The sequence below is a fragment of the Taeniopygia guttata genome, chromosome 18, assembly GCF_048771995.1.
Source record: "Taeniopygia guttata chromosome 18, bTaeGut7.mat, whole genome shotgun sequence".
Classification (NCBI taxonomy): Eukaryota; Metazoa; Chordata; class Aves; order Passeriformes; family Estrildidae; genus Taeniopygia; species Taeniopygia guttata.
The window spans coordinates 3,404,873-3,431,747 of record NC_133043.1 but is presented as its reverse complement, the minus strand read 5'-3'; the positions used below and the strand labels follow the sequence as shown (position 1 = coordinate 3,431,747).

At 50.0% G+C, this 26,875-nt stretch overlaps 1 protein-coding gene across 2 annotated transcripts; it reads right to left on the bottom strand.

Annotated features, from left to right (window-relative positions):
- Window positions 1-10,641: 10,641 nt before the first annotated feature.
- On the bottom strand, window positions 10,642-26,507 carry CACNG5 (calcium voltage-gated channel auxiliary subunit gamma 5). Of its 2 annotated transcripts, none has more exons than XM_012578449.5 (7): window positions 26,375-26,507; window positions 21,541-21,853; window positions 15,043-15,287; window positions 14,422-14,508; window positions 13,407-13,547; window positions 12,656-12,801; window positions 10,642-12,297 (listed from the first exon to the last, which is right to left on the bottom strand). In XM_012578449.5, the coding sequence occupies exons 3-7, from the start codon at window positions 15,248-15,250 to the stop codon at window positions 12,040-12,042; spliced, it is 840 nt and encodes a 279-aa protein (XP_012433903.1). In that variant the 5' UTR covers window positions 15,251-15,287; window positions 21,541-21,853; window positions 26,375-26,507; the 3' UTR covers window positions 10,642-12,039. The 2 variants fall into 2 exon arrangements, with proteins under 2 accessions (XP_012433903.1, XP_030143347.1); XM_030287487.4 differs by having other exon boundaries at window positions 21,541-21,718.
- Between the last annotated feature and the right edge of the window lie 368 nt (window positions 26,508-26,875).

Below are 26,875 nucleotides of genomic sequence, written 5' to 3'. Positions count from 1 at the left end.
GTGCTTTCTGATCTCTTTTTCCAAGCCCACATTCTTGTTTGGCTTTGACTGCTCGAAGGTGCAACAACTCCCCTGTCACAGCGCTTAAATGGTACTCCAGGGGTCCCTTTTTCTGCCCTTTCATATTTTATTGACTTTTCCCTGACTGATAAGAATTTATAACACTTTCAGATTATTTTTTTCCCATTCCTTCCAAAGAAAGCCTGTTTTGTGTGGTCACTGTGTGATGGTCCACAGACCTGCCAGTCTCTGTCTGCACCTTTTGAACTTCTCAGCTGTTTCAGTTTGCTGCAGGACCCCAGCTGGAGCAAGGGAACAGTGCTGCAGAGTGCTGCAAGAGGAGGAGGCTGCTGAAGCCTCTCCTGGAGGAAGCATTGCTGCAGGAAGGAATCTCCAGCAGCCATCAGAGGATCCACCACAGGCCCATCAGAAACCAGGCTCTGGTGCTGCTTTCATTGCTGGTGTCTCCCTTAGGACGTTTTTCACACCCCTCCAGCAGTCCCAGGGTTTCTGCTGGAGCAGAGACATGTCTGGTTTAAACCACAGTGAGCAGCTGGGACTGGGACCACTGCAGGACCACAGGGAGAGCACTGCCCAGAGCTGGGGAAGGTTTCCTTCCTCTTTGGTCACTGTTTTGGTCCCAAAACAACAGTTTTGTCACCAGCTGAGTGACTTTACATTTTTTAACACCTATTAGTTGTTCCTTTCTGCTCGTAAACAGTATTTATCTATACTTTTTAAAATCTAAGCCTACCCTAGCATTTTTCTTGTTTCAGTTTTTGTTTTTTTGTTGTCTTTAAACATTTTTGCTTTATTAAATTCCTGACAGCCTGTGTGAATTACACCTGAGAGAGGACTCTGAGATTTGCTTTGCAAAGAACATCCTGCAGGAGCAGCATCATTTCCAGAGGGCAGCCCCCTCCATAAAGAGTTTCACCTGCATTTTTAGCAGCCTGGGCTCCCAGAAATGATGAGGGGGGCTGAAGGTCGCTGAGGAGCATTTACAGAGATGGAAAAAGCAGTTTGTGGGAGCTCGCAGCCCTGGCGGCTGCTGTTCCGCCGGAGGAGCAGGAGATGGTGCTGCAAAACCAGCGGCGGCGGCTGCGGGACAGGGACCCCCGGTGTCCCCAGCCCCAGTGTGCCCCAGCCCCAGATCCTGAAAAGACATTTTCCTCTAAGGTGGGGAAAATTACTAATAAGTCCCTCTGGAACTCAGTGTTTCGGCTATGAGCAGTTCCACGAGCTCATTCAGCAATGTTTTTACGTAAAAAGTAAAAAAAGGAACAGGAAAGTGTTCAAAACTCCACATTTTAAACATTTTCAGCTTTTCATACTCTGGGATTAAGAATGAGCTTTACAACCTGTTGTGTCTCTCATGAAGGAAGGATGGGTGGGGGCTCTCCAGCTGCTATTTATCCATCCCTGCCTGGACCGGGTGCCAGCGCTGGAGCTGGCAGGGGTCACTCCCCCTGTGCCAGGCAGATGGGCTCCTCAGGCTGCTCCCTGGTGACAAGCCCTTGTCCCAAGGGTGACAGCACCTTTCAGCTGGGCACTTGGCACCCTGGGGCAGTTTGCAAGTGAAAAAACAAATTTCCAGCGCTGAAGCCCAGCCCCACTGGGTGCACAGGGCTGAGATCCTGTCCTGCCCCTGGAGCCACTGCTGCAGGGATGTGCTGCAGGGCAGGCCCTGTGTCCTGGTGCTGAGAGAAGCAGGTTTTACCACTGCAGCTCCCTGCATGGACCCTGCCTGGGGTAAGAAATGCCCCAGTGTTTGGGGAGGGAGGGCCCCAGCAGGGGCTGGGTGATGCTGGGTGCTGGCACACACTGATCCCCACGCTGCCCATCATCCCTCATCACCCCCGGCTGCCTCTGGCTGCTGCTCTCCTTCAGCCACAGCTGGAGCACAAATAGAACCTTCAGAGCAGGACAGGCCCTCCTTGAGGTGGCTTTTAGGGAACCATCCTGGCTGCTCTCCAGTATTTCAATCCCTGGACCTTCCCTCAGCCTTGCTGATGGTCCCTCAAGGCCCTCCCAAGCCCTTTTGGTGTCACAGAACCGCGCTGGCTGCCTGGAGTGTGACCTGCTGGCACATGGGCAGGGGGCTGGGAGCTCCCTGCATCCCTTTGCATCATCAATAATTGATGCAAAGATTGCTGCAGCTGGGATGCCACAGCAGCCACTGCTGGTCCCAAGCCCCACTGTGTGCCCAGGATGTTGGGAACAGCCCGAGAGCCTGAACACCAGCACGGCTGCTGGGCTGAGCTGAGACCAGGAGCTGTTCTTCAACAGTTTTGGTTGGATTTTGTCCCATTCCAGGCTCCAGCCTTTGCCCTCTAGGCTGAAGTGTCCTGTTGTATCCAAAGTCTGTGTCCAATATCTTCTGTGCTGTGCCCATGATCCCACCAGGCTCTCTCTGTTTTAAATACCAATTATTTTCAAAATTCTTTCCCAATTCTTTGTGTATTGTGAAAGATGTTAAATCCATTGTTGAGGGAGTGTGAAATAGGGACTGGACTTCCAAAGGGCTTCTGGCCTCTCTGCCCTTCCCAAGGGTTATCCCACTGATGGGAAGCCAGGGCCCCTGGGGTGGGATGGGCAGATTCCTTCAACACCATGAGCAGCCAGTGGGATGTGCCTGCTCCTCCAAACTCCTGGGGATGCAGAGTGAAATTGCTTCCAGTGAAAGAGGCTGGGGGAGCTGATGAAGGAGAAAACCTCCCTAGGGAGAAACCCCCAATATCCCCGGTCAGAGACCAGCCAGAGGGTCAGGAAGGGCAGATGTAGGGTTGGCTGATGGAAACACATGTTGGATTAGTGGCCTCACCTTCAAAAGTCCCAGTCTGAAGTTCTCCCAGCATGGCAGGAACAGTGGAAGATGAAGGTACATATCACTTATGTGCCAATCTTTTAATTGATTTGCCTAAACAGGCCCTGATCATTCCAAGTTTTAATTGTTACTCTGAGCTAAATGAAACCTAATTTATTTAACAGCATCTTTCCTGACACCTTAAAAAACTCAACCAAACACAGCCCAAGGACCTTCAAGCAAATAGGCCAGGCTGACAGGTCTATTTTCACACTACTTGAAATTGCATTTTGATCTTCCTCTTTTTCCCTGTGCAGCTCCAGCATGGGGCAGGCAAACAGCTGCTCCTTGCCAGCTGGGAAAATGTGATGTGCATGGAAAGGACAATTCTACCCCCAACACCACGAGGAATAACCAACCAACCAAAAAATCCCAGCTGATGACATCAGTTGAAACAAGGGCAGACCCAAAAAAAGAGAGGAAATAAAAGTTTCTTCTGACCATTAATGGCCCAGTGATGGCTGCAGAGGAGGCACTGACCTGAGCCCACAGCCCCACCTTTGGAACTTCAGAGCATCACATTTTCACCCTCCTTCTCAAACTATAGCCAGCTGCACCCAAACACTTTATTTTTTTTTTTTCCTTATTACAAATGAAGCACCAGAAAAATAGGAAAATGTGGTAGAAAGCCCCATTTTTTTAGGTTTTTTTTTTTCTTTTTTTTTTTTTTTTTTCTTTTTTTTTTCTTCTGTCTGTGCTGCAGGCTGCAATTTTTTGGTAATGCAGGTCCCTAAGACAGCCCTGACCCTGTTGGGACAATTTCTGATGCAGGCCCCACGCTGGGGAGGAGCATCCTGTGAAGAGAAGCTCAGTGCTGATCACCATGCAGCACAAATGAGCCATTAAACCTCCAGAAAAGAAATCATTCATTATCTGTGTGCATGCTAAGGGCAACACACTTCACCCAGAGGTCCCCAGGTGCCAAGCTGCCAATCAAGAGGACATTTTCTGGTTTATAAATAGGAAAGCTGAGACAGAGGTGTGTTTTCCCACAAGCTGCAGCCCCACACAAGCAGGGTGGTACCTGTGGGGTGACCTCAGCCCCAGAAGCAGCTTTGATTTGCCCCAAAATATTTTCCTGGACTGGATGACAGTGCAGATGTTGCTGCTGAACAAAGTCCAGGTACACAGCAGGAGAGGGGCCTTGTCTCCTCTCTTGTGCAAGGTGGTTCCCAGCTTGCTCCAGAGCCTTTGGAGCATGATAATTGCCTTGGGAAAATGCAAATACACCAAAACTGGCTGTGGGGTGGGAGTAGGGAAGAAAAAACCCCCAGGAGCGTGGAGGTGGCAGTGTTATAATCTCAGCCTGTCATCAGTTTAACGTTATTAAACAACTCCTTAAAATAGCAGCCAGAATTATTCCTATATGGAGCTCAATCTGGAGAGCTTTCAGCTCCTTCACTCTTCTGCTGCTTCACTTTCCTGCTCCAAAATGTGTGGTTTGGGGTCCCACAGCCACAGCAGAGGTGTGAGGGAGCTGCTCATCCCTCAGCAAGGCTTTGCCCTGGCATCAGCCTAACCCAGTTTCACCAGGCTCAGCTCTGTTGACATGAACATAGTTTTTGTTGCATTTTTAATTGTAAAAAAATGTATTTACATGAATAAAATACAGCTCACTTGGGGATATGACCTACTTTTAATGGGAAGATAAAACAACTGTAGGTTTGCATTTTTATTTCATATATTTCAGCTGTTCTCAGTCAGACAGGGCTGCTGAAGCAGATCAATAGGAAATCACAGCCACCAGGATGCTTTTTTCCTGTAAATAATCACATTCTGATCAAGATGACAGGGAGCTGCTGCATTTCCATGATGAAGCCCTTAACCTTCAGATCGCTAGAACAGTTTTGACAGTACATAATTTATATGAAAATAAATAATTTGATGGGGATTTTATATGTACATGTTTTCCACCGCTGGAGAGACCTTCTCTGCTTATCTGAATTATGAATAATTACACTAAATAATATATAGTCCTATTGTCCTGGACAAGCACAGGTCATCCCAAAATTTAAATGCAGCAGGAGCTGGGGATGCTCTCTCCAGAAATAGTTCCTGTAATTTCTGCTGAAATAAAGCACAATTTGCTTTTCCAGGATAATCAAGAGCTCTCACTCAGATATTTGAGTATTGTTTAGTATTGAAGCAAGGCAGCTTTAAAAGCCATATTATCTCAATTTAATATGTTGGATGGGCACAGCACAGCCTTGGCCACTGCCACTGATTTTTCTCTTATCCCCTCACTTCAGCAGCCTTTGATGAGCCAAGCTGGAGAGAGATTAAGCCAGCATTAAGACCCCCACAGTACTCAGTTATGCTAAAGCTAAATGCCACAGATTTACTCATTAAACATAGATAATTGAGCAGGATCTGACCTGCAGTGGCAGGACAGACTCTGCTCCTTCTCCTGCGTGACACCGATCGTGTTCCTTTCCCACGGAGGTGAACTCCCCACACTCCCCTTGGGAGCAGCTGAGTGACATTGCAGTATTTATTCAAATTAGCTGTTATTAATTAAATAACACCTTTCAGCTTCCTTGGCAGGTTTTCCCCTGCAGTTGCAGCGGGAAGCTGGTGTGTGTCAGGATGTCAGGCAGATGTGAGATCCTCAGGGTTATATTTTTGTGAACATGCACCTCATTAAAAAAAGTTATCACTGTAGAAAATAATAAATTGATGGTTATGTCTCTGTACTGTCTCCTCTTTTGTGCCTGCCAGCTCCTCTGTACAAAACCCAGCTACCAAGCACTGTTAAACAAAGGCAGCTCTTGTTCAGCAGAGCTCTGCTTGGCCTTAATTTTGGCTCTGAGGTGGATCCTGCTGGAGTCCGAGGGGCTTCAGCACGTGCCTAAACACTTTGCTAATTAGCAACAGAGCTGAATCTCAGCTCTGGGGATTTATCTACATGCAGCTTTAGAGGTGTTTGATGGTGGTGGGGAATAATTGGGGTAAGAAGGACTTTGATCCAAAATGAGCCATTTAGCCAGGACTGAGCAGCTGCAAACCTGGGCAAGCACAAGCCATGGAACTCCTCCTCTGCACCCCTGTCACACCTGGTCTGCCTTTAAGGAAATGAATGCACACTGCCCCAACATTAAAGATTAAAAGCAGCTGCATCTCATCACAGCCAGAAGATTTGTCCAGAGCCGATGACAAAAAAAAAAGGCTTTTTGGGGAATAACCTTGACTGCTGGTGCTGTGTATTTTCAAGGCATATTAATCACAATTTCTGTGTGAATACTTCTCCTTTCACTGGAAATGGAGAGAGGGATGAAGCTTGGGGAGTTCTGGGGTGGTTTGATTAAAAATTCTGGGCAGAGCCCACAGAACATCATGGCACAAACAGCTCAATACATGAAAATATCCAGTTAGAGTCAAGACATTCCTTGAATCCAGCCCTTGGGATAAAATCTGGCAACACAGGGGAGTGGGACTAATTTTTTGGTTGATATAGTGCTTTCCTGTATTACAAATTGTAATAATAATTAAAAAAGAGTCTTTCTGCTACAAAGGCTGAATTGACCAGAGATTCAAAGATGAAGTGGCATGAAAAGAAGGGTTACATTTGAGAGACTGGTTTGCAATTAAAGACACACGGGGTAATTGCTGCAGCCACCTCCTTTCCTTTACAGCCACTGCCCACGGAGACCACCATAACCCAAAATCTGAGGTATATAAAACCCTACATGAAGATAAAGCAACGAGGCAGCTCTTCTCTCTCCACATTCCCCTGTATCCATGGGAACAGGCTGGGATTTGACATCTACACAGTAGCTGTAGACAGAAACCCTGCAGTGCACAGAGGAAAGGTCAGTGGAGCATCCCAGCCCTGGTGGCACCCACAGAGCAGCTGGGGCACTGGGGACACCCTGGGGACACCCTGGGGACACCCTGGGGATAACCTGCTCCCTGCCCAGCAGTCACAGATTTCCTGTGTGCTGTGGTGCAGCCAGTTTGCAGAAAGAAGAGTTAAAGAGCTGATGTGGTTCTTGGGCACAAAGAGCTGGTGGAGCAAAGGGTGGGGTGAAGGAGACCCTACCAAGACCCCAAAATTGGATGAGGAAAACAGGAAGGAAAAAAGCTGTTTTTTCTAGATAGGTTTGACTGTTAAATTGGGGGAAAAATAAGTAAATAAATAAATCCCACGAGGAAGGAAGAAGAAGAAGAAAATAAATATCTCTCAGCTACTTCTCATTAGTGGAGGAGTATTTACTCAGGTGGATATTCTGCCTGCTCACACAGCATCCCCAGCACAGGCACACCAGCTCTGCACAGCTAACAAGCTATCAGCAGGGAAGAATAAGGCTATTTAATTTCTTAGCACACCTTGAATAGCCCATGGGGCCAACTCACATTTGGGAAAATGAATACACAGCCTTGATGAATAGTATTAATAATGCAATGCAAGGACTTGAGAGCAGAGCACTGTGAGCTAGAAACCCCCGTGCTGTGTACACCAAGTCAGCTCCTGAGCCTGCCACAGTGGCATGTTTTAGGGAAAGCACCCTAAAAAATACCTTTGAGTCTTGTCTGCTTGAAGCTGATAAAGGGCACAGGTCTTTCACCCTCTGTCCAGATGATGCAACAGCAAAGTTCTTCTTGGGCTTCCCCAGCAGAAGGATTTGCTCTCCCTCTGCCTACCTGACCAACATCTCCATGGCCCCTTCTGGGCAAGGGCAGCACCAGCCTGCCTCAAAACATCTGCCTCATCTCACCACAGCAGCAGCTTCAGCAGGGCTCTTGGTCTGCATCCTTGCCTGGAATGGGGGGGTTACTGCCTCACAGCATCTCCTGCCCCACCTGAACCTTACCAGTGGCTCCTCGTGCCCACTGCCACCGCAGCTGCAAGGGGAGCAGCACTGGAGGGCAGGAGATCTACACCTATTTGTGAATTTATGTATTTAATAATGGTTCTTTAAGTGTGCAAGAAAGGACTCTGGAGCCTCAAGATGCTCCAGCAGCAGCTGAAGGAGAACAAGACCCAGCACAGCCTTGTTGTTCCTGGCTACTTCATTACTGCTCGTGATTGGTCTTTAATGAAGCTCTTGATCCAGTGAGGGTTGTCAGGACACTACTAATGGGAAAATGGTTCCCCCAGGGCCCTATCACACCTGGGGCCATGGGAATGTTGAGGTGTAAAGGGGGAGTGAGGAGAGTCTGGGGATGCTGGCACATGAGCTTTCATGTCCCAGAGATACAGGCCACAAAATGCCTCTTTGGGCTTACAGAAAAGGGATTTGATTAAAAAACCCCAGACACAAAGGGGCAGTGTGGCTCCTGGGAGTCCCCTGAGATCTCAGAGCATCCAACTCCCTAGGCAGCCTCCCCTGAGCTGGGGGTTCACTCACCTCCCAAGTGCCATTCCCTCAGTCAGCATCCATCCATCCATCATCCATCCCTCCATCTGTCCATCCATCCATCCATCCATCCATCCATCCATCCATCCCTCATCCATCCATCATCCATCCATCCATCCATCCATCCCTCCATCCATCCATCCATCCATCCATCCATCCATCCATCCATCCATCCCTCATCCATCCATCATCCATCCCTCCATCCATCCATCCATCCATCCATCCATCCATCCATCATCCATCCCTCCATCCATCCATCCATCCATCCATCCATCCATCCATCCCTCCATCATCCATCCATCCATCCATCCATCCATCCATCCATCCATCCATCCATCCATCCATCATCCATCCATCCATCCATCCATCCATCCATCCATCCATCCATCCATCCCCAGGTCCCACAGGACCCCCAGGCTGTGGGATGGAGGTGTGTGCCTGTGTCCCTGCTGATGGCAGGGACAGAAAACCCTCCACCTGCTGCAGGCCTGAGCAGCAGCTGGAGCAGGGAACTGCAGCAGGGTCAGGCTTTATTTAACCCTTCTCCCAGTAACTCGTTCTGCTGCTGCAGTTCAAGGAGCTGCAGCCCTGTGCATGAAGACTCTGACACCAATTAGTCATTCATGCAAAACAAGATTTTTGTGCTTCTCAGTACAAACCATTTTCTGTGCAGTGTCAGACAGCAGTCACCTTCCCACGGGCCTGGGGGAGGCTTGGCTCATCCCATTGGGTGAATTTAAGGACTTATGGGGTAAAACTTTTAATTTAATTGGTAGTTTACCCTCAAAAGCCACTTTTTATTTATTGCAGTCAAAGAAAGAGACACAGAACACAGCCAGAGGGCATGACTGAAGTGGGTGGGAGAGAGACTGAAGGAGGGGACTGAGTGCTGTTCCTCAAGAAGGGAGGAGGTGGGGTAAAACCATGCCAGGTAATTAGAAGAGGTGATAAAATGATTAATTGGTGTCCGAAGGGGGTGCTGCATGCATTTACTAAGCATTTATTTTGGGGAGCTGCAGCTCCAGGGTGGTTCTTGGGGCAGGTGAGCCTGGCAGGGTGGCTGGGCTCACCCCAGCCCCTTGCCCAGACACGGCTCTGAGGACCCAAAGCTCTGGAAAAGTCTCTCCACAGCCCACTGAGGTGTGATAACTGCATTAGGAGACCCACAGCCATCCACAGCCAGAGCTGCTGCCACAGCAGGCACTTTGGGAGGGACAGAGCAGCACCCAGAGGCACAACCATTGCTGCCTGTGCTTTGCAAACACCACATTATCCTACCTAAAATATACATGTACTGAACCAACAGCAAACATTTATTTTAACAGATTTTTTTTCTGGCAGTCCTGCACTTGTGCTCACTGGGTGAATGTGTGAACTTCCAGGCTCACAAATGCAGCCACATGATGAGAATCTCACTAATGAATTAAAATAATTACTTTTCTAATTTGCCCCTAGACTCTGCTAAACCTTCTGGGGCCTTGAGGAAGGCATGAAATTCTTCTAATTTCTTCTACTTGTGTAGGCAAACATTTAAATTTATAAAATGAATAATTCTGTATTTAATCAGTGCAAAGGAAAATTCCACTTGGGGACAGGGACATCTCATGATGCTGCACAGGATGACTCCCCAGTGTGAGGAACGTGGCCATGGGAGAGCCTTTGTAGCTCTGGCCATCAGCAGTTTTGGTGATCCTGAACATCTCCCTCCCAAGGACTGAGAATATCAGCATCCATCAAAAGTAACATGCAAAGGCAACAGCCTTTGAGCCACCAAAATTCACCAGCACCAAGCCCAGCAAACCAGATCAGCCCCTGGGAAACTCAAAACGATTGCTTGTGAACTCCAGTGGTTTTTTGGAGCCAAATTCACACCAAATGTGGGGATCCTGATGGAAAAGTGATGGTTTGTCAGGCTGGGGGCAGTTGAGGACCAGCAGATTTGTTCCTGGAGGGTGAGGCTGCATTGTGCTTTAGTGCTTGAACCTGCCCAGCAGCCAATCTGTCACGTAGCACTTAAAAACTGGGGCTTAAGTGAGAGCACAAAAATTCTTGAGGGTCATACAGAAACTGAGGGTGAATAGAACTGTGTCTACAAAAAGATGCCCTGATTTTAAACATTTGCAAATTAGGAATCTACCCAGATATACACTAAATATGCATGACTTGCTTCTCTGGAGGAAGTGGAGAGGAGCAATCCTGTTCCAGATCTGGCTGGATACACTCCTGCAGTGATGTCCTGTGGGACGGGTGTTGTAATGGATGCAAACAGTGATGCTGCACCAGGACTTGGCCCCTGCTTTGGAGGAGTTTCTAAATAATAAATATTTAATAGCAAATAATAAACAATAATATTAAATAATAACAACTAAGAGGCCCAACATTCATTTGCAGTGTGCTACAAATGAGGTTAAAACTGCATATCTTCTATTTCTTTTAATTAATGGTAAGACAAAACAAGCTCAAATATACCAAGAATGCCCAGACAGTTTTGTTTTGCAGAACAGAAATTTTCAGAAAGGTTTAAAATAAAAAGAACAGAAATAAAATTTGGGCAAAGCTCTTTCTCCTGCAAGGTGACAAGCTGGGGCTCACTAGAGGGATCACAGCCTTTTCCTTCCCTGCCCTTTGTTTCCCATTAGTGGCAGTGGTGTTTACCCCTGACAGCTGGCTAAGGCCAAAATGCCAAAGCATCAAATGAAATTTTCAAACTTAAAACCTCAAAATAAACACACACACACACACACACAAAACAACATAAACAAAAAAACCAAACCCAAAAAACCCCAAACAAACAAGCAAAAAAAAAAAAAAAAAAAAGAAAAAAAACCCCAACAGTGAAAATACCATTTTTTTGCCAAAATGTAAAATAAGCCAACTACTTTGTTGCAGTGGACTTGTATCAATGATCTCAGCTACATCACTTTACACAAGTTTGGGCTCTTGCCTCTCACTGAAATAACTTGTTTCCTCTAAATCCTGCATGTATGTTTCCCATGGGAAAGGTTTAGGTTGTTTTCCACCTGATGCTGCACTGAAATTCTCCCATTTATGCTTCAGGCTTCCTGTCTATAGGACAGCAGAGGAAATTTAGATGAAATTTGGAGCCATCCCTCCAGCCCGGCTCCCCAGAGTGCCTCCAGTCTAACATGGGATATTTAAGCAACAGTTTGCAAGTGGCCATAGAGGAGCAACAACCTGCTGGTGTCCAAGCCTGCTGAGGTCTCATGGAAGGATGGCTATTTCCCATTCCAGCCTGGCTGGAAGTGATATCCAGCAGTGAGAGATACCAACCAGTAAGTGTTCAGTCAAGACAAAGTCAAGACAAAATCTATATTTTTCTAATGCTGGTTGTTTCTTGGAAAGTTACACAAATCTTTTATGCCTGCTGGTGCTCAGACCAGTAAATATAGAATTCAATGATACAGTCGAATGCACAAACTTAATCAGTCTACCTACCTACACCAAAAAAATACACCTTTTATTTTTCCTTAGTTCTACTCTATTTTCTTTTTCCTGCTGTCGAGTTCAGCCCTGGATTTATCCCCCAGGCAGAACTGCTGTTTGCTCAGCGGGATGAGCTGAGAGAGGAGGACTTTGGAGAGATTCTTAGTTATGCAGGGAGGAATAAAACAACCCAAAAAACAAAGAAAGGGAAACATCCCAATTCTCTAGGTTACACTATTGGTTATATAACCAATCTCTCTGGTTATATTTACGCTCCTATAAATAGAGAATTGGCCAGAAAGAGTGGCCTGAAAAAAGGACAAACGGAGTTGGGGCGCGGCGACCAGCGGAGCGGGCGCGGGGCCGCGGGGCTCAGCACGGGGACGAGGACATCTGGTCGTAGTCGGGGCACTTGAGCAGGGCTGGGTAGTTACTGTTCATCTGCAGGGACGCCTCGCTGGAGATGTCCGAGGGGCTGCGGCCCCGCGCCCACGCGTCCGGGTGCAGGAACTGCCCCGAGTAGTCGGAGCAGTTGCTCAGGCGGGGCCGGTAGAAGCCAGGGTGGGGTCTGTAGAGGTCCTCGGCCGTGTAGCGCTTCATGAACAGGTAGACAGACATCACCCCGGCACTCTGTGGGACAGAGACACGGCCTGAGGCCCTCCCCGCCTGCGGCTGCACCACCACCCCAACAGGACAGCACAGAAATCAACTTTTTGTGCTGTGCTGATGCTCAAAAGCACCCGAGCACCGTCACCTCCCTGCCCCGTGCCTTGGCTCTGTGCACAGCCACAGCTCTCTTTTTGTGCCTGGCATCACACTGGGACCAAATCAGGTTGGGATTGTCCCCCTCACATGTCCCCTTCACATTATACATTACCCCCCTACCCTCACAGCCCTCCCTTAAACCCTGTTTGAGCCCCCTTTTTGCCAACAGCCTCAGTCTGCCCACCCCTGGGAATGGGATACACTTGTTACAGGGCGTGGGTACCTCTGTGAGAAGGAACGAGATGGCAGAGAAGGCAAAGGACCACCCATATTTGTAATTGAAGAATGACTCCGAGTCCTTGGTCCTGTTGAGCATCTCATCGTTAATGCTGGATATGTAGAGGACCAGCCCCACCACCAGTGACAGACCTGGAGAAGGAGAACCAGAAATGCTTCAGGACAAAGCTGCTGAAGAAGCACCTTCCTGAAGGCCTGGCTTTGGGGGAAAGTAAAAATCTTGGGAGTGTGCTTGTAATAACTGGGAAAAGGATCTGCCCTCCTGCTGCTCCAACCCAGGACACTCCTCTCATTCCAGTCAAACATTCCCTGCTCAGGGAAATCTGTGAGCACTGGGGGAAGAGATCTGGCTCCAGTAGGAGATGCTTCAAAGCTCAGCTGTCACAGGTATTCGTTTAGCACTTGCACAACACCATGAATAAAACATTCACTTTTCTCATGTAGACACAACCCAACTGAGCAGTTTGAAGTTTCAGATATCTCCTGCGACTGATGTGCCATGAGAAGCGTCCTCTCCCCCAGCACCTGCTCCTGCACGGGCTGGGGGGCCTTTCCCCACATTTCCACAGAGCTCTGCATCCATCCCACGAGGTCTGATCAGGCTGTGGGACTGAGCTGGGAGTGATGAGTCTGACAAGGAGCCACCAGGGCAGGTTAGGAGAGCGGCAGCAGCTACCAAAGCAAACGTGCTCCATGATCAAAGGCTGTCAGGAGAAAACCTGGCTTGCAGAACTCACCTGAGAGGATGAAGAATATCCCCGAGACGAAGGCGAGGATGGTCCTGTGAGGCCGGATGTGGCCGATGTTGCTCAGGATGAAGCCGATGAACATGAAGAAGAGGCTGACCAGAGGGAAGGGGGTGGCAGAGCGGATCATCTCTGTTGAGAGAGGAGCAGAGGGAAGTGAGAACAGCTTAATATTCCCTAAACAGTGTGAGAAATGTGCTTTGCTGGGTGAGAGGGCTCCAACCCTCCTGCTCAGACCATGTTGTGTCTGAATTTCTCTCCTTGGTAATGAGCTGGGTAAAACATAGATTTATGGAATCACTGTATGGTTTGAGTTGGAAGAGACCTTATGTTCCATCTCTCTGCCATGGCAGAGGACTATTCCAGGTTGCTCCAGGCTCCATCCAGCCTGGCCTTGAACATTTTTAGGGATGGAGCATCCACAGACTCTCTGGGCAACCTGTGCCAGTGTCCTACCTCCATGGTGGTGACTCTGCTGATGTTTGCATTTCTGAGGGTTCCTGTGTGAAGTGTTGCATAGGAAACCATCAGAACCTGATTTTTTCTCTAGCTTCACTGCATAAGTGTTTGCAAAACACTTCTGTTTATTAATTCAGAAATGACTGCAGAATTCATCGTGAGAGCTGTGACACTCCATCCTCATTTCATCCTGCTATATAATGTGTAAAATTGCAAATTGCAAAACAGCTGCAAATTACGGAGAGGAGACTAAAAAGCCAAACACTTTGATAAACATTAGTGCTAAATAGCCAGTGACAGGAAACTGCACAGCTCAGAGCCTCCATGGCCATCCTGCCATTAGAAAGGGATGTCCCCAAAAGCTTACAAGCACTCTGGGCCGGTCCCATAATAAAAAATTTAGTTGCATCATTGTGTGGCAGCACTGTCGAGGAACTCAGAGCTTCTTTGGCAAGGACACAAAGGGGATTTCTTGGGGAGGATCCCTAGTGCTTGGGACCCGGTGATTTGCAGGATGTAAAGGGTGGAACCCCACCAAACCACTTACTCAGGACATTGATTGTGGATTCAGACGTCAGCTGGATGTTCATGGGCATGACGTATTCGATGGTGAAGCACCGGCCACGCTCCTCACCTGCGGCAGACACGGACAAAAATGTAACCTCTGAAGCCAGGGGCCATGTCAGAGCTCCTCACTTCTCCCCTGACTTTTCCAAAGCAGCTGAAACTTTGTGACATTTCAGGTTGGTCACTTTGAGATTCCTGTTCCCTTGGGTTCTATTCAACTCTGTCCCTGCAGCCAAGTTACTTCATCAAACTTGGCACAGGCAGAGGGAATGGTCCTGCTGACCTGAATCTGAATTTTGTAGGGATGAAATGGAAAGTTTTTAGCTGCTGCCCAAGGCGTCGTGGCTGCAGCTCTGGAACAGGGCAGGGGGTCTGGCAGGGCAGCAGCAAACTCACCAAAGCCTGTGTGCAAAGGCAGATTTATGCTTTGGGCTGTTAAAGTCAAGCATGAACAGATGACATTGCTTGCCAAAGGTTGTGCCTGAGTTCAGAAGCAGGGATGGGCAGAGCCTCTAAAAATCCCATTATTCTTGGCCCTTTCCTGCCGGGTGGCAGCGACACACAACAAACCAAGGGGATGTTTTTGGCCAGGAGAGCCTACCTGCCAGAAAGCAGACCCTCCAGAGCCCCGAGTGCAGCGAGAGCTTGATCTCAGCCGTCTGGTTCTGGGGCTGGACGATGCCCTCCTCCAGGTAGAGCCAGTAGTCGGTGCTGACGGAGATGCCCAGGAGGCCGAGGCCGCAGACGGCGAACACGCTGCTGAGCAGGGTCAGCGCCTTCCTGCTGCAGGCGCTCATCGCCAACAGCATCGGCGGCACCGCGGCGGCACGGGAGGAGCGGCCAAAGCTGAACCCAAAGGAGCCAACAGAACAGTCACTGACAGAGCAGGGCATCACTGACAGACCAGGGCATCACTGACAGAGCAGGGCACCACTGACAGACCAGGGCATCACTGACAGAGCAGGGCATCAGTGACAGAGCAGGGCATCAGTGACAGACAGACCAGGGCATCACTGACAGACCAGGGCACCACTGACAGACAGACCAGGGCATCACTGACAGACCAGGGCTTGAGCCAAATCCCAGCCGGCTGCTGCCCTGCGCCGAGATGGGATGGCGATGGCACAGCATGGATGGGAATGGGAAATGGGAATGGCACAGCACAGATGGGAATGGGAATGGCACAGCACGGATGGGATAGGGAAATGGCACAGCATAGATGGGAATGGGAATGGCACAGCACGGACAGGAATGGAAGTTGGATTTGCTGCAGGTGAATTCCTGCTGCTCCAGCCAGAGCTGGCCCTGATCCCCCCAAGGATGGAGGCAGCATCTTATCTCCCTGCAGAGCCTTATCAAGCGCTGCAGACCCTGGCACAGGGGCTGCTGATGATCGTGGACACCACAATCAGGGATTAACAAAGCTGCTCATAACTGCTGGGCCAAGCCCAGCCCTGAGCAGCTCCCATCACCATCCCACTCCCCTCCAACACTGACACTTTTCCACTTCCATGGTAGATCTACCAATTAGGAGATCATGCTAATTTTGCAAATGCCATGCTGCATTTATGACATCATCAAACAACTTGAAGTAGAGTGGCATGACACAATAATCTGCTTTTTTTGTTGTTGTATTGCTCTTGCCAGAACTGCCACTACCCTCCCTTCTCCAAACCTGCCTTGTGCTCTGGAGGGAGGCAGGGAAATGGGGACAGAGAGCTGCAGCCAGGTCCAGGGCAAACCTTAAAGGAAAAGCTTCCCCCATCCCCATGTCACTTATGTATAGCATATTTTTAAATTATTATTATTTTATTGCACATTTGCTACTTCGGGCAAATTAGCAGTTCCTATGGTGCCCTGCAGACTGATAAAATAGAACCAGAAATAAGAGTTCATGGTGCAGGGGAGAAAAAGTGAAATTGGTATGGGGGGAAGGGGTGGGGGGAACCCACAGCAACACAAGATTAAAGGAATAAGAGCACAAAGGAAAAAGATGCGTTTGAGAGATGGTCTTGTGTGGAGTAGCAAGGAGGCAGATAGTGCTACTGACTGCTGCTATAAAGGCAGAATGAATCACAAATAAGTGTCATGTCATGTATATTTTCCAAGGCCCATTTTGCTGCTATTCAGCACTGCAAGAAATAAGGAAAAAAATCTAAATCCAGCTAGACAACAAAAGGTACTGACTTTTAAAGCAGGTTGCATCTTCCTTGGACTCCCCTTAGAACTGCACTGTGCTCCCTTGGTGAACAGACTCCTTGGGGAGAAGTCCTGTTGCTATTATCACTGCACTAAAGGTGGGGGTTTAGTGATTAAATCAGGAGACACAAATCCTGCCTGGACCAGGAGATGACAACTCTCTGTTCCATCACGGCCAGACTGGAGGAGGGTGTTTTTCACCAGTGCCTCCGATGCAAATAGATTAATTCTCCCTCGCTTACACAGACTCTCAGAGATGCCAAAAAGTACACAGCTTGTACTTTTACACCTGAAAGCCTCCAAGGATAATGTTGTGCCATAATTCCCTCATGGTGAAGGTGAGTAGGTGATGCTGAGAGGGGTTTCTTGCTCCTCCAGCGCTCTGGGGAGATCTGAGCTCTTGCAGTGCTCATCCTCAGCATTTCTGTCTCACAAATCCACAGCACCAGCTCCCCACACCCATCCTGGGTTGTGCTTGCAGCAGTTTCATTTAGATTAACATGAAAGAAACTTGTAGTTACTGTGGAGTCCAAAGAAAGGCATTTCCTGAACAGATGCCACATCCAAGGTCTGTGTGCCCCTCCAGCTCACTGCTCAGGGCATCAATATGAGAGAAAAGCAGGGAATGGTGCTGGAAGAGTATCAAATTCTTGAGTGAAAGACAGAGAAAGGCAGAGAGTCTTTAATTGTGGGATCTGACCCTGAGTCCAAAGCAGGCAAGTACATCTTGGTAGGAAGCAGATGTACTCGCACCCTCAAGCGCTGCAACAGCTTTGACAATTCCCTTCCATATGAAATTAAAGATTTGGCTCTTCCTACGTTCACACTGTGCCTTTTCCCAGAAGGTTCCAACCTACAGGAAGGGGATTGCTGTCTCCAGACGGCCCAAGAAAGTGCTCCAGCTCACACTCCTGCAAGCTTTCCCTCCACCTTTGGCTTTGCTAACCAGCCTCATTTTCAATGTTATTTAATGCTTCCCTCAGCTCGAGGAAAGTAGGATGTGCTCCCAGGAGAAATACCTCCCTGCTAGGGGAGCAAGGAGCCAAGTGCTGAGAGGATGCTCAGATTTTTTTTCCCCTGAAGAATTAGGAGCCTCCTATGGTGGCTATGGGGCAGAGAAGCACATCAGCCCTGCACCTGCCATTTCCCAGGGAAGAAGCCATTTCCCATCTCTATGGATTCCCATAGGATTCAGCAATCAAACAGCCAAAACACAGATCCTCTGGCTCATCCATTCTTCTCCCTAGCTCAGCCAGAGCCATATTTTCTAGCTGCTGCCTCAAAATGAACAGCATTTACTACACGGTGTCTCATCCCTCTTGGCATTTTGGTACCAAAATGGTAGAAGGAACTGGAATCTATTCTTGGCTCATGTATCATCAACAATCATCCTCCCTGCACATTTTAGCTAATAACAAGCCAGAAATCATAGTAAAGAGTATGTGATGGTCCAGATAAAGACACTTAGATGGGAATAATGAAGTATTTCCTGTGATTTGCTGTCCACCAACATCAGGCACTGGAAAATAGACTCATTTGGGCTCATTTCTGTTGGTGTGATGTGAGCAGCAGGGACAGGAGCCGGGCGTCAGAGCTGCACCTCTCAATTGCCTCATTCTTTTCCCTCTCACACTTCAATTTAATGAAATCATGGATGGGTTAGAGACTGGTGCCTATTTCTGCCTCGCTGGCACATAGAATTCAACCTGATGTGATGGGGAACAGGGGTAGGGGTGGTGCAGAATATCTGCCTGAAACAAACCTTCCCCAGGTCCAGCGCCTGGAGGATTCACAGGGCTCCCAAGTGAAAGGGTTTTCAAGGACAAGAACAGGAGCTGGCATGATTATCAGGAAGGATTTAATCCACAGTGACCTTTATCAATTGTGTTATGCTTCTTATGGCTGTTTGGTTTCCAACAGGAGTTGGATTTTAAATTAAATGAATAGAGCCCCAACGATTTCCAGGAAATAGAACCTTAGAACTGCTCCTGCTCCTTCCATCACACTGTGCATCCTGGTAGTAGTCCAGGGAAAAATAAAGGCAGTCTGCAACATAATCTGCAGTCTTTGTAATGAATTTCTCCTTGCCTTGGAGCAACAGTTGCTGATGGAAACAGCACATGGCCCTTGCTGGGCCTGAATCCTTTGGGAAATGAAATGACCACTGGCTTTGTTTCTAACGCAGTTCACCCAGATTTGGGGTAAGTCCTCACCTGATGCTCCACAGTCACAGAAAGGAAATATTCTGGGCAGATTTCTGAGCCCACATCTGTGGCCTAATGCCAAGCACCAGCCACTGCTCTGGGCTGTGTGGGTGGGCTGAGAAAAATGAATATATCACTGGTGAGCTGCCTGGACAGGATGGGTCAACCTCAATAAATCACTGCTCTGGGTTCACCAGAAAACAGCAGCTCCCTCCTGCCCTGGGTACAGGCAGAAGGAGCAGGGCCAAGCCATTGATTTTTATGTGACATCATTTCCAATTTCCTGACATTTGGGAGGAAGAGAAACACTTCCAAGGTTATCAGAGCAGACAGGAGGGAAGGGTTTGTTTGTGGAGGGGTGCTGAGGTCCAGGACAAGCCTGGTGGCCTGTGGCTGTGAATACCTGGTCCATGCTGTAAGCCAAGGGCCACGGGAAATCAGAGATTCAGCCATGGATCTGGAGCAGTGGGAGAGGCTGAGCAGAACATAAAGGAGAAGGAATGAAGCCAGTGAAAGGGGAGTAGGAAACCCTCTGAGTGAACAATGGATGTACAAAGAGCATCAGGACCTGGGTAGGAGCAATCAAATGCTGGAGATCGTGAGCAGTGATGGAGCTGAACTGAAAAGACCAGATCCCACTAAGCTGCAAGAAGAAATTGGGCTGGCTAAAAATAAAGGGCCTTTGAGTAGTGTGATCCCTTCCTCAGGACACAACGCAGGCCATGGATGTGTGGAAAAAAAAAAAAAATAGGTCAAGGAGAGCAGCTCTTTCAGGGTAAAACTTCTCAGAGCTGGCAGTGCTTAGGCAGGCAGGACTGTGCCCAGGCCACCGCTGCACTGTCACCCTCCTTCAGACAGCACAGCTCACCCTGGCTCCCTTGGGGGCAGAGCCTGAAAAGGCTGATTTGGCCATTAATAACCCTGGTGGAATAGAATGATCCCACCGAGCTCATGGAGCACCCAAAGGCTGCAAATTCTTCAGTCACAAAATGGTGTGAAGGATGCAGCCCGAGGGCAGCTGAACTGGTGCTCTTTGGGTTGGCAGAGAAGGCAGAGGAACACACAGGGAGCTGACTTTAACCACAGCTGAGGAGAGGAAGAGGAGGAGATGGTGAGGACAGCACCCACAGCTCCATCTGGGATCACAGGAGAAGCAGCTCCACAAACCTGACCTGGGAAACTGGGCAGCTGGGAAAGGTAGTTCTGGTTTTGGAATTACCGCCTGGGAAGAAACAGTCCCTCCTGAAGCTTGGAAAAGGTGTGCTGCAGGCAGGAGAGGAGCAGGGGCTGCTCTGCTTCCATACAATAGCTGAAGAGAGCAGATGGCTGCAGAGGAAAGCAGTGTCTCCTGCTTTTCCTCGAGAAGGAAACTGCCAAATAGGATATGGGTTGGAGCTGGCCCACGGGGTTCAGGTGCCCTGTCCTGGGCTGCTGGCACCCACTACCTCTCCTGGTACATGGGGAGACTGAAATACATCAGGGCAGCTTTAAGAGCTGCATTAGTGTCACACAGAAATGTCAGCTCGATGTCTGAGACCAAAAATTCGTGTTGGAAAAATTAAGTGCAGAAATAAATCTTTTTGATGTGGAGGAGGTTTAGCCTGATATGAAGAAATAAAACAGCCCATCTCATGGCAGTTTGAACAAGGGCTTGTAACTGTGACTATGAGCAAACAAACTTCAAAAGGATCAATACTGGGCTTGAAAGCTTCCCCTCAGCTGGGAGCAGCAGCGCGGCGCTGCCATTACCGACGCACAGACACGGCAGCCTGGATCAATGGGCACACAGGCTCTCCAGGGAGGCTTTAAAAATAAATAAATGAATAAAAAGAAGGCTGGTTATGAGTTATTTAATCCCAGACTGAGCCACAGCAACAGCAAACCTATTAATTTTGTGCTTGTCATCACACACCAGGAGCACCTGATAAATAATCAGTAAGAAACCACATGTGAGATCACACACTGCAAGGCTCACCACTAACTGATTTTGGTAATGAGATTACTTGGGATTGTCTCTCTTAAATTTGACTTACATAATTTTTCTGTGAAGTCCTCTTTTCCCTAGCACTTCCTGTGCTTCATTTCTTGCCAGAGTTATTTTTTGCAGTTTGGTGTAAAAATCTGGCTATGGCAGTGCAAGTGTGATGGAAATGCTGTATAGAAAGCACCATAACGTGAATCTCCAAGGCTGACCCACTTCCCTCTCTTTCTTTATCTCACACCAGCCTTTTTGCTGTGGACTGCTCAAAACCTGCCCTTTTGCCTGGGTCAGGTTTGCAGAGGGCTGTTACTGATAACTCAGCCCACCTCAGCTCCAGCACCAAATACAAGGAGATCAAATTATATTCCCGAGGTCGAAGGAGAAGTTACTGAGATTTATTTCCCACCCCAGCCCTCAAAGCAGACCCTTTCCCAAACTGGGCACCTCTGCCACGCTGCTGCACTCGCTGGAGTGATGGCACTGCTCCAGTTCTTTCACACTAATGGCTTGGGATGAACCCAGCAGCTTCCACAAATAAAATCATCCACCAAGCAGCCCTGATGGTCCTGCTTCCCAGGCTGCTGGCACAGCCCGTGTGTGTACAGCCAGTCTCATTCACATGGTCCTTCTGGATCCACAGATATCCCCCACAAAACTTTTATAGAACCCATCCCACCCACGTGTCTCCTTTTTCCCTGGAGTTTCAGGCTCTTACCTCTGTTAGCCCCAGCTGAAGCGATGCTTTGGCAAGTGGAGAAGGTGTGATGGGGCTGAAGGTGGGAAGAGCAGTCCTGGCAGATCAGCTGCAAGGATGAGGGTCCCCACTGGAGGCTTCAGCTGCTGGATGGTCTGGGAGGAGCTGGGAGTGGGATGGCTTTGGGAACAGGCAGGACCTGAAGGGAGGGCACAGCCTCAGCTCTCCCCCTCTGACTGACCCACAGGAGGGCTGCAGGGTGCAGGGGCACAGGGACAGGCAGATGGCAGGCAGGTCTCTGCATCCACGTGCTGGCAGCTCCTGCCCTGGGGTGCTGTAGAAAAGCATTACACAAAGTGCATTTCTTGAGAGGGAAACAGGAGCTAAAGCTCTGAGCTTGCAATATTGCCCACACACCCTGGTCCAGCTCTCCAGGCCTAACCTAAATATATCTGTTCAAAGTTTACAACCCTAACAATAGCTGAGCCCTGCCCTTTGCAGAGCTCTTCCCAAAGCCCTCTCTCTCTACCAAATCTGACACAGAATTCTCCTACTTGCAGTGTGTCAGAATGCTCACAGTCAGGGACCTGAGCCCAACTGCTAGTTTCAATACCCTACAAAAAGCTACAAAAGCAGAATGAAAGAGGTAAATATCTAATGGTGCAAAGCAAACCAGCTGGGCACTGTGCTAGAGGAGCTGCAGAAACCTCGCTGCCATGGGAGCCGTGCCTGCCCATTAACCTCTGCCTGAGGTGCATTGTGGCTGGCATTTAGATCCCAAAGGCAGGAACTGCAGTACCCCAACGATCCAGTGACCCTGTTCAGGCTGCAGCACCGTGCTGCCTGCTGCTCTCCTCGGCTGGCACAGGGACAGAGCCAGGGATGAGGGAGAGCAGCTGGCTCAGCTGTGCACATCCACTCACCCCAGCACCAAGCTTGGGCTGCTCTGCTGGGCTATTGACAAGCTGACCCTTGTTCACTTCCAAGTATCATCCAAGTCAGCCTGAAGTTCTGTAAGAGCCTTGTAGATTAAAAAGGGGAGAATAATCCTCTTCCTTGCAGCTTTTCAAGGTTTCTGTGTCGTTCCAGCACAAGGCAGGTTACGACTGAAGTACTCCAGCCCCACTCTGTAAGATATTGATGTTGTTTTGAACTGAAGTGGGTGTGAGCAGAGCCCCCAAATTCAGTGCAAGCACTGCAAGGGCTGTCCATGAAATGTCTCTGGGCTATAAACATTCCCTGCTGTGGAAGGTCTGAGAAAAGCCCCAGGTACAGCCCGAGCTCAGGAGCTGAGGCTGCTCAGCAGAGAGGGGCCAACACCCCCGGTTCCTTCTTTTCCCCTTAACAATCAGTGCATGACAGCTTGAGCTAAATTAAGCTTGCTAGGAGGTAAAAATAGCATCAAGAGCTAATTAAAGCTCTTGCACTCCCTGTGTCGGTGGGTACCTGAGCTGGGGAGGCAGGAAGCCACAGCTCTTCCTCCACTCCCGCTCTTCTCACCAGTGCTGGCAGCTGGAGGGGCTTTATGAACATTTTTAGAGTGACAAATGAGAGAAAGACAGAACCCCCCGAGGGCCCTGGGCTCTGTGAGCACTGAGGGCTGCAGACAAGTGGCACATTGGGCAGGCAGCACGCGCTGCCCACGGCTGCAGGACCTGCGTCCCTGGCGTGATTAAAGATGATGGATGCAGGGAGCAGTGCCTCCTTAGCCAGGAGACTGCATTCCCTCCTCCCTGCTTAGAAACCAGCTCACTGCAAAGCCTCTGAGCAGCGAAATGATGGCAGAAAGTGCACAGGGGCTGTGTCAGCCACACCTCTGGCAAACACTTCACAACCCGGTGACACTCGTGGCTGCCACTCAACCCAGTGACCGAGGCCAGCAGCTGCTCCCTCTGGTTTTGCCCTGGCATTTTGGGACACAGCTCCTTGGAAGCTGCTGCTGATGTCTTCATGCACAACTCCCCAGCTCTGACGCTGAGCAGCCACTAAAGTTTGGTCCCATTTTCACATTGGAAAGTTCTTTATGCAGCTTGTTTGGTTTCATAATTAGTAATATTAATGTACATAACATGTATTTATACATCACTGGAGGCACTAAACTTTCTACCACTCAGATTTTAGCAAGATTTGTTACCAGTTCCAGTATTTAACGGGGCAAACAGGGCAGGAAAAGCCATACATGAGGTGGAGCAGCCTGAGAACAGGCACAGGCACCACAGGCTGGTCAGGAGGCCATGGGCTCACCTGTCCTGCTCAGCCAGGGAAGTGCAGCCACATCCTGGGAAAGTCTGTGGGAACAGGCAGGGAATGGGCTTGGTCTCACTCTTCTCCATCCTTCCCCAGGCCAGCACCTCTTCCCAGCTGAAACCTGACCTGGCTGTGTGTGCCTGATCTCTGCCTGTGCCCCTCTCCCATTCCCTTTGCACCCACCCGGCAGCACCTCTCCTGCCACCTACACCCGACCTGATATTCCCAGCCAGAGCTGCTGCAGGGAAAAGGAACCTCTGCCATCACCATTTTGTGTCTCCTGGGAGGGAGCCAGGGCCACCTGTAGGGCTTTGAGGCAGGTCCTGCCCTGCAGACCTGAGCCTCTGCTCCCTGAGAATGGGGATGTCATCAGGAAGCACTGGATGGGCACTGCGTGGGAAAATGAATTTTCCACAAGTTCTCCTGGGTCAGTGGATGCAGCTGCTGTGCTGCTCCAATAATGCCCTCAGTGCAGCCTTGACATGGCTCTAGCAAGGGTTTTCACTAATAAGCAATATCTCTCTCATTAATAAAAGAAAAACTGTAATTCCTGTCTTCCTAAACAACCCCACACAAACTCCACTCATCTGTGACTGCTGACATCAGGCCAGCATCTGAGCCTGATGAAGGCATGTGTGCTGTCCTTTCACAAATTCCATTTTGCCAGTAAATATTTTACTACAAATATTAGAAGTTGTGGCTCTACAGCTTTAAAAATCAGTGTGACTTTAACACCATCTTTCTAGAACACACCTAGAACCCAAACTGTCTTTAATTTCAGTGAGATTAAGATCTCCACATAACTAGATGATGGGGTCTAGGTCAAAAGTTACTTTAAAAATGCCATATTAAACCCAGGGGTTTAAAACTCAGGGGTTTAAATCTTCCCAGCTGATCTAGGGAAAGCTCCTGGTGCTCACTCCAGCCTCGCACAGCTCACAGCTCACTGATACCACTGAAATCTCTGCAGGATTGTGCATTATTTCTCTTTTGTATTTTATATTCCCTCCCCTCTCCATAAATAAAGCTGAAGCTGCAAAAGCTGCGCTATAGATGCTGCCAGGTGGAAATTCATTCAGCTCAATGAATATATTCAACAGCTACAAGAATTCAGCAAGGGATCGGAGGAACCCCCACGCAGAGGCATTTCTGTCCCCTGGATGTCACTGGGGACACCCTGGGGGCAAGGTGTGGTGGCACAGGACGGGCTGCTGGGAGCCAGACTCCTGCCCTTGGGCTTTTTACGTGGGTCCCGACATGAGAGACTGAAATGTGCTGCTCCAACAGTGGCAGAGGAGCCTCTGAAAGGAGCCCAGACACGAGGCACTTGTGAAACCAAAGGGCAGCAGCGATGGAAACACAGGAACACTCCTCCAGCAAAGCTGCCAGCCTGGGTCATGCCACCAGCACTCTCTGCTGCTGCGGGAAACTCAGCAGAAATTCTTTTCTTTAGGTGAAATAGCTTTTGCAGCGCTCTGGCTGAAGCTGTGCTGTTTTCAGGGAATGCTCTTGCTGCCCTTTCCAAAGGCTCACCCGAACCGTGCAGGCAGCCACCAGCTCCGACGAGAGCTCCTCTCCCCCGGGGGGATTTGGGGGACACAGGGACACAGCGGTGACAGCGCTGCCGAGCTCAGACCCGCTCCCCGGGCACCCCGAGGAGCTCCGGCAGCTCCGTGCCTGGAAGCCCCAAACCCTCCAAGCTGCAAAGAGCATCCCGCCCCAGGGGCTGGTGAAGTTCCGCGAACATCCGGCAATTAATCAGGAGCCCAAAGCCGTGTCAGAGCCTCCCTGCCCGCCGCGGTGGCTGAACCACCACATCTCATCTCACATCTCATCTCACATCTCAGCACCTTCCCCGGGCTGTGGATAAGGAGCTCGTGGAGTGCGGACAGGCTCCACGTCCCCGTTCCCTGTTCATATGGTAACACACCATCCAGCCTTTCCCCTCACCCCCGGCACTTCACTTCACTTAAGAAGCAGGTCAGGTTTTTCTCAGATAGCCTCGCTCAATTCTCACTCCCCTCTCCAAGGGGTTTGCTACACTGGAAAACATTCACAGCCTGATGTCATATTCCCTGGGAAAAGCACACATCCGTTCCTCAGCGAGACGTTCCGAACTCGCCGCTGAGGACGGGGATGCTCTCATGGCCTCTGGAGAGCGGCCTGCGGGGGAAGCCCAGGGATGGGGAGCCCAGGGAAGCAGCGCCGGGATTTTCCGGCTTCCCCGTGCTCGGGTCCTTCCGTCGGGAATGGGGCGAAGCCAAACGCCGCCAGCCGAGCGGTGCCAGCCCCGGGCAGGGCGCACGGGCACCTCAGCGGGTCCGGCCGCGCCCGCCGGGGCTCGCTGCGCTCCGGGATGCGGCGGATGCTGCCGGGGCGGTTCCCACTCCGGGGGGATACGGAAAGCACAGGGACACCTGCCCTGAGCCCTGCGGCTCCGCACCCTGATCCCTCTTCCCTCGCCTTTAAACTTTCAAGGCTTTACATCCGATTCGGAGCCCCCACGAAGCCGCCTCCTGGACCGTCCCCCCCCGCTCCCGGGGCAGCCTGGCCCGGACACGGGAAGGAGCCCCAGCCTTGCCCTCCCCATGCCAGTCCCGGCACTCACCGGCCCCGCGGGAGCTGCTCCGCGGCGGGACGCGGCCGCGGCCCCGGGGATGCTCCGCTCCGCGCCGCGCCGGGAGAGCCCGGGGAGGAGAGGGCATCACATGGCGCCGGCGGGGCCAGCCCACCTCTCCCTCCCTCCCTTCATCCCTCCTTCCCCTTCTCCATCCTCCCCTTCTTCCCTCCCCCTCCCCTCCCTCCTTCTTCCTCTCTACCCCCCACCCTCTGCTCACTTCCCTCTATCCCCCTTTTCCCTATTCCTGCCTCTCCTTTCACCCTTTCTCTGTATTTCCCCACTTTCTCTCTATTCCCCGCTTTTTTTCTCCTTTCCCTTCTCCCGCTCCCACCCATCTGTGCCTAGTCCCTGAGCTGTGACTGCCCCTGGGACCAGCCCTGCTCCTGCCCCTCCGCCTCCTCCCTTCCCTGCACCGCACACCTGCAGAACCTGCTCCAGGCGCTGGGGAGGCTCCTTGGGCAGCTGGGGCAGGGCAGGCTGGCTGCAGCC

What these genes read in the sequence shown, in the direction of transcription:
- CACNG5 (XM_012578449.5), bottom strand. Translation starts at nt 15,250, where the DNA reads ATGCTGTTGGCGATGAGCGCCTGCAGCAGGAAGGCGCTGACCCTGCTC. An exon ending in GAGGGTCTGCTTTCTGGCAG is followed by an intron (nt 14,509 to 15,042) that starts GTAGGCTCTCCT and finishes TGTCTGCCGCAG; the next exon opens with GTGAGGAGCGTGGCCGGTGC. An exon ending in ATCCACAATCAATGTCCTGA is followed by an intron (nt 13,548 to 14,421) that starts GTAAGTGGTTTG and finishes CTCTCTCAACAG; the next exon opens with AGATGATCCGCTCTGCCACC.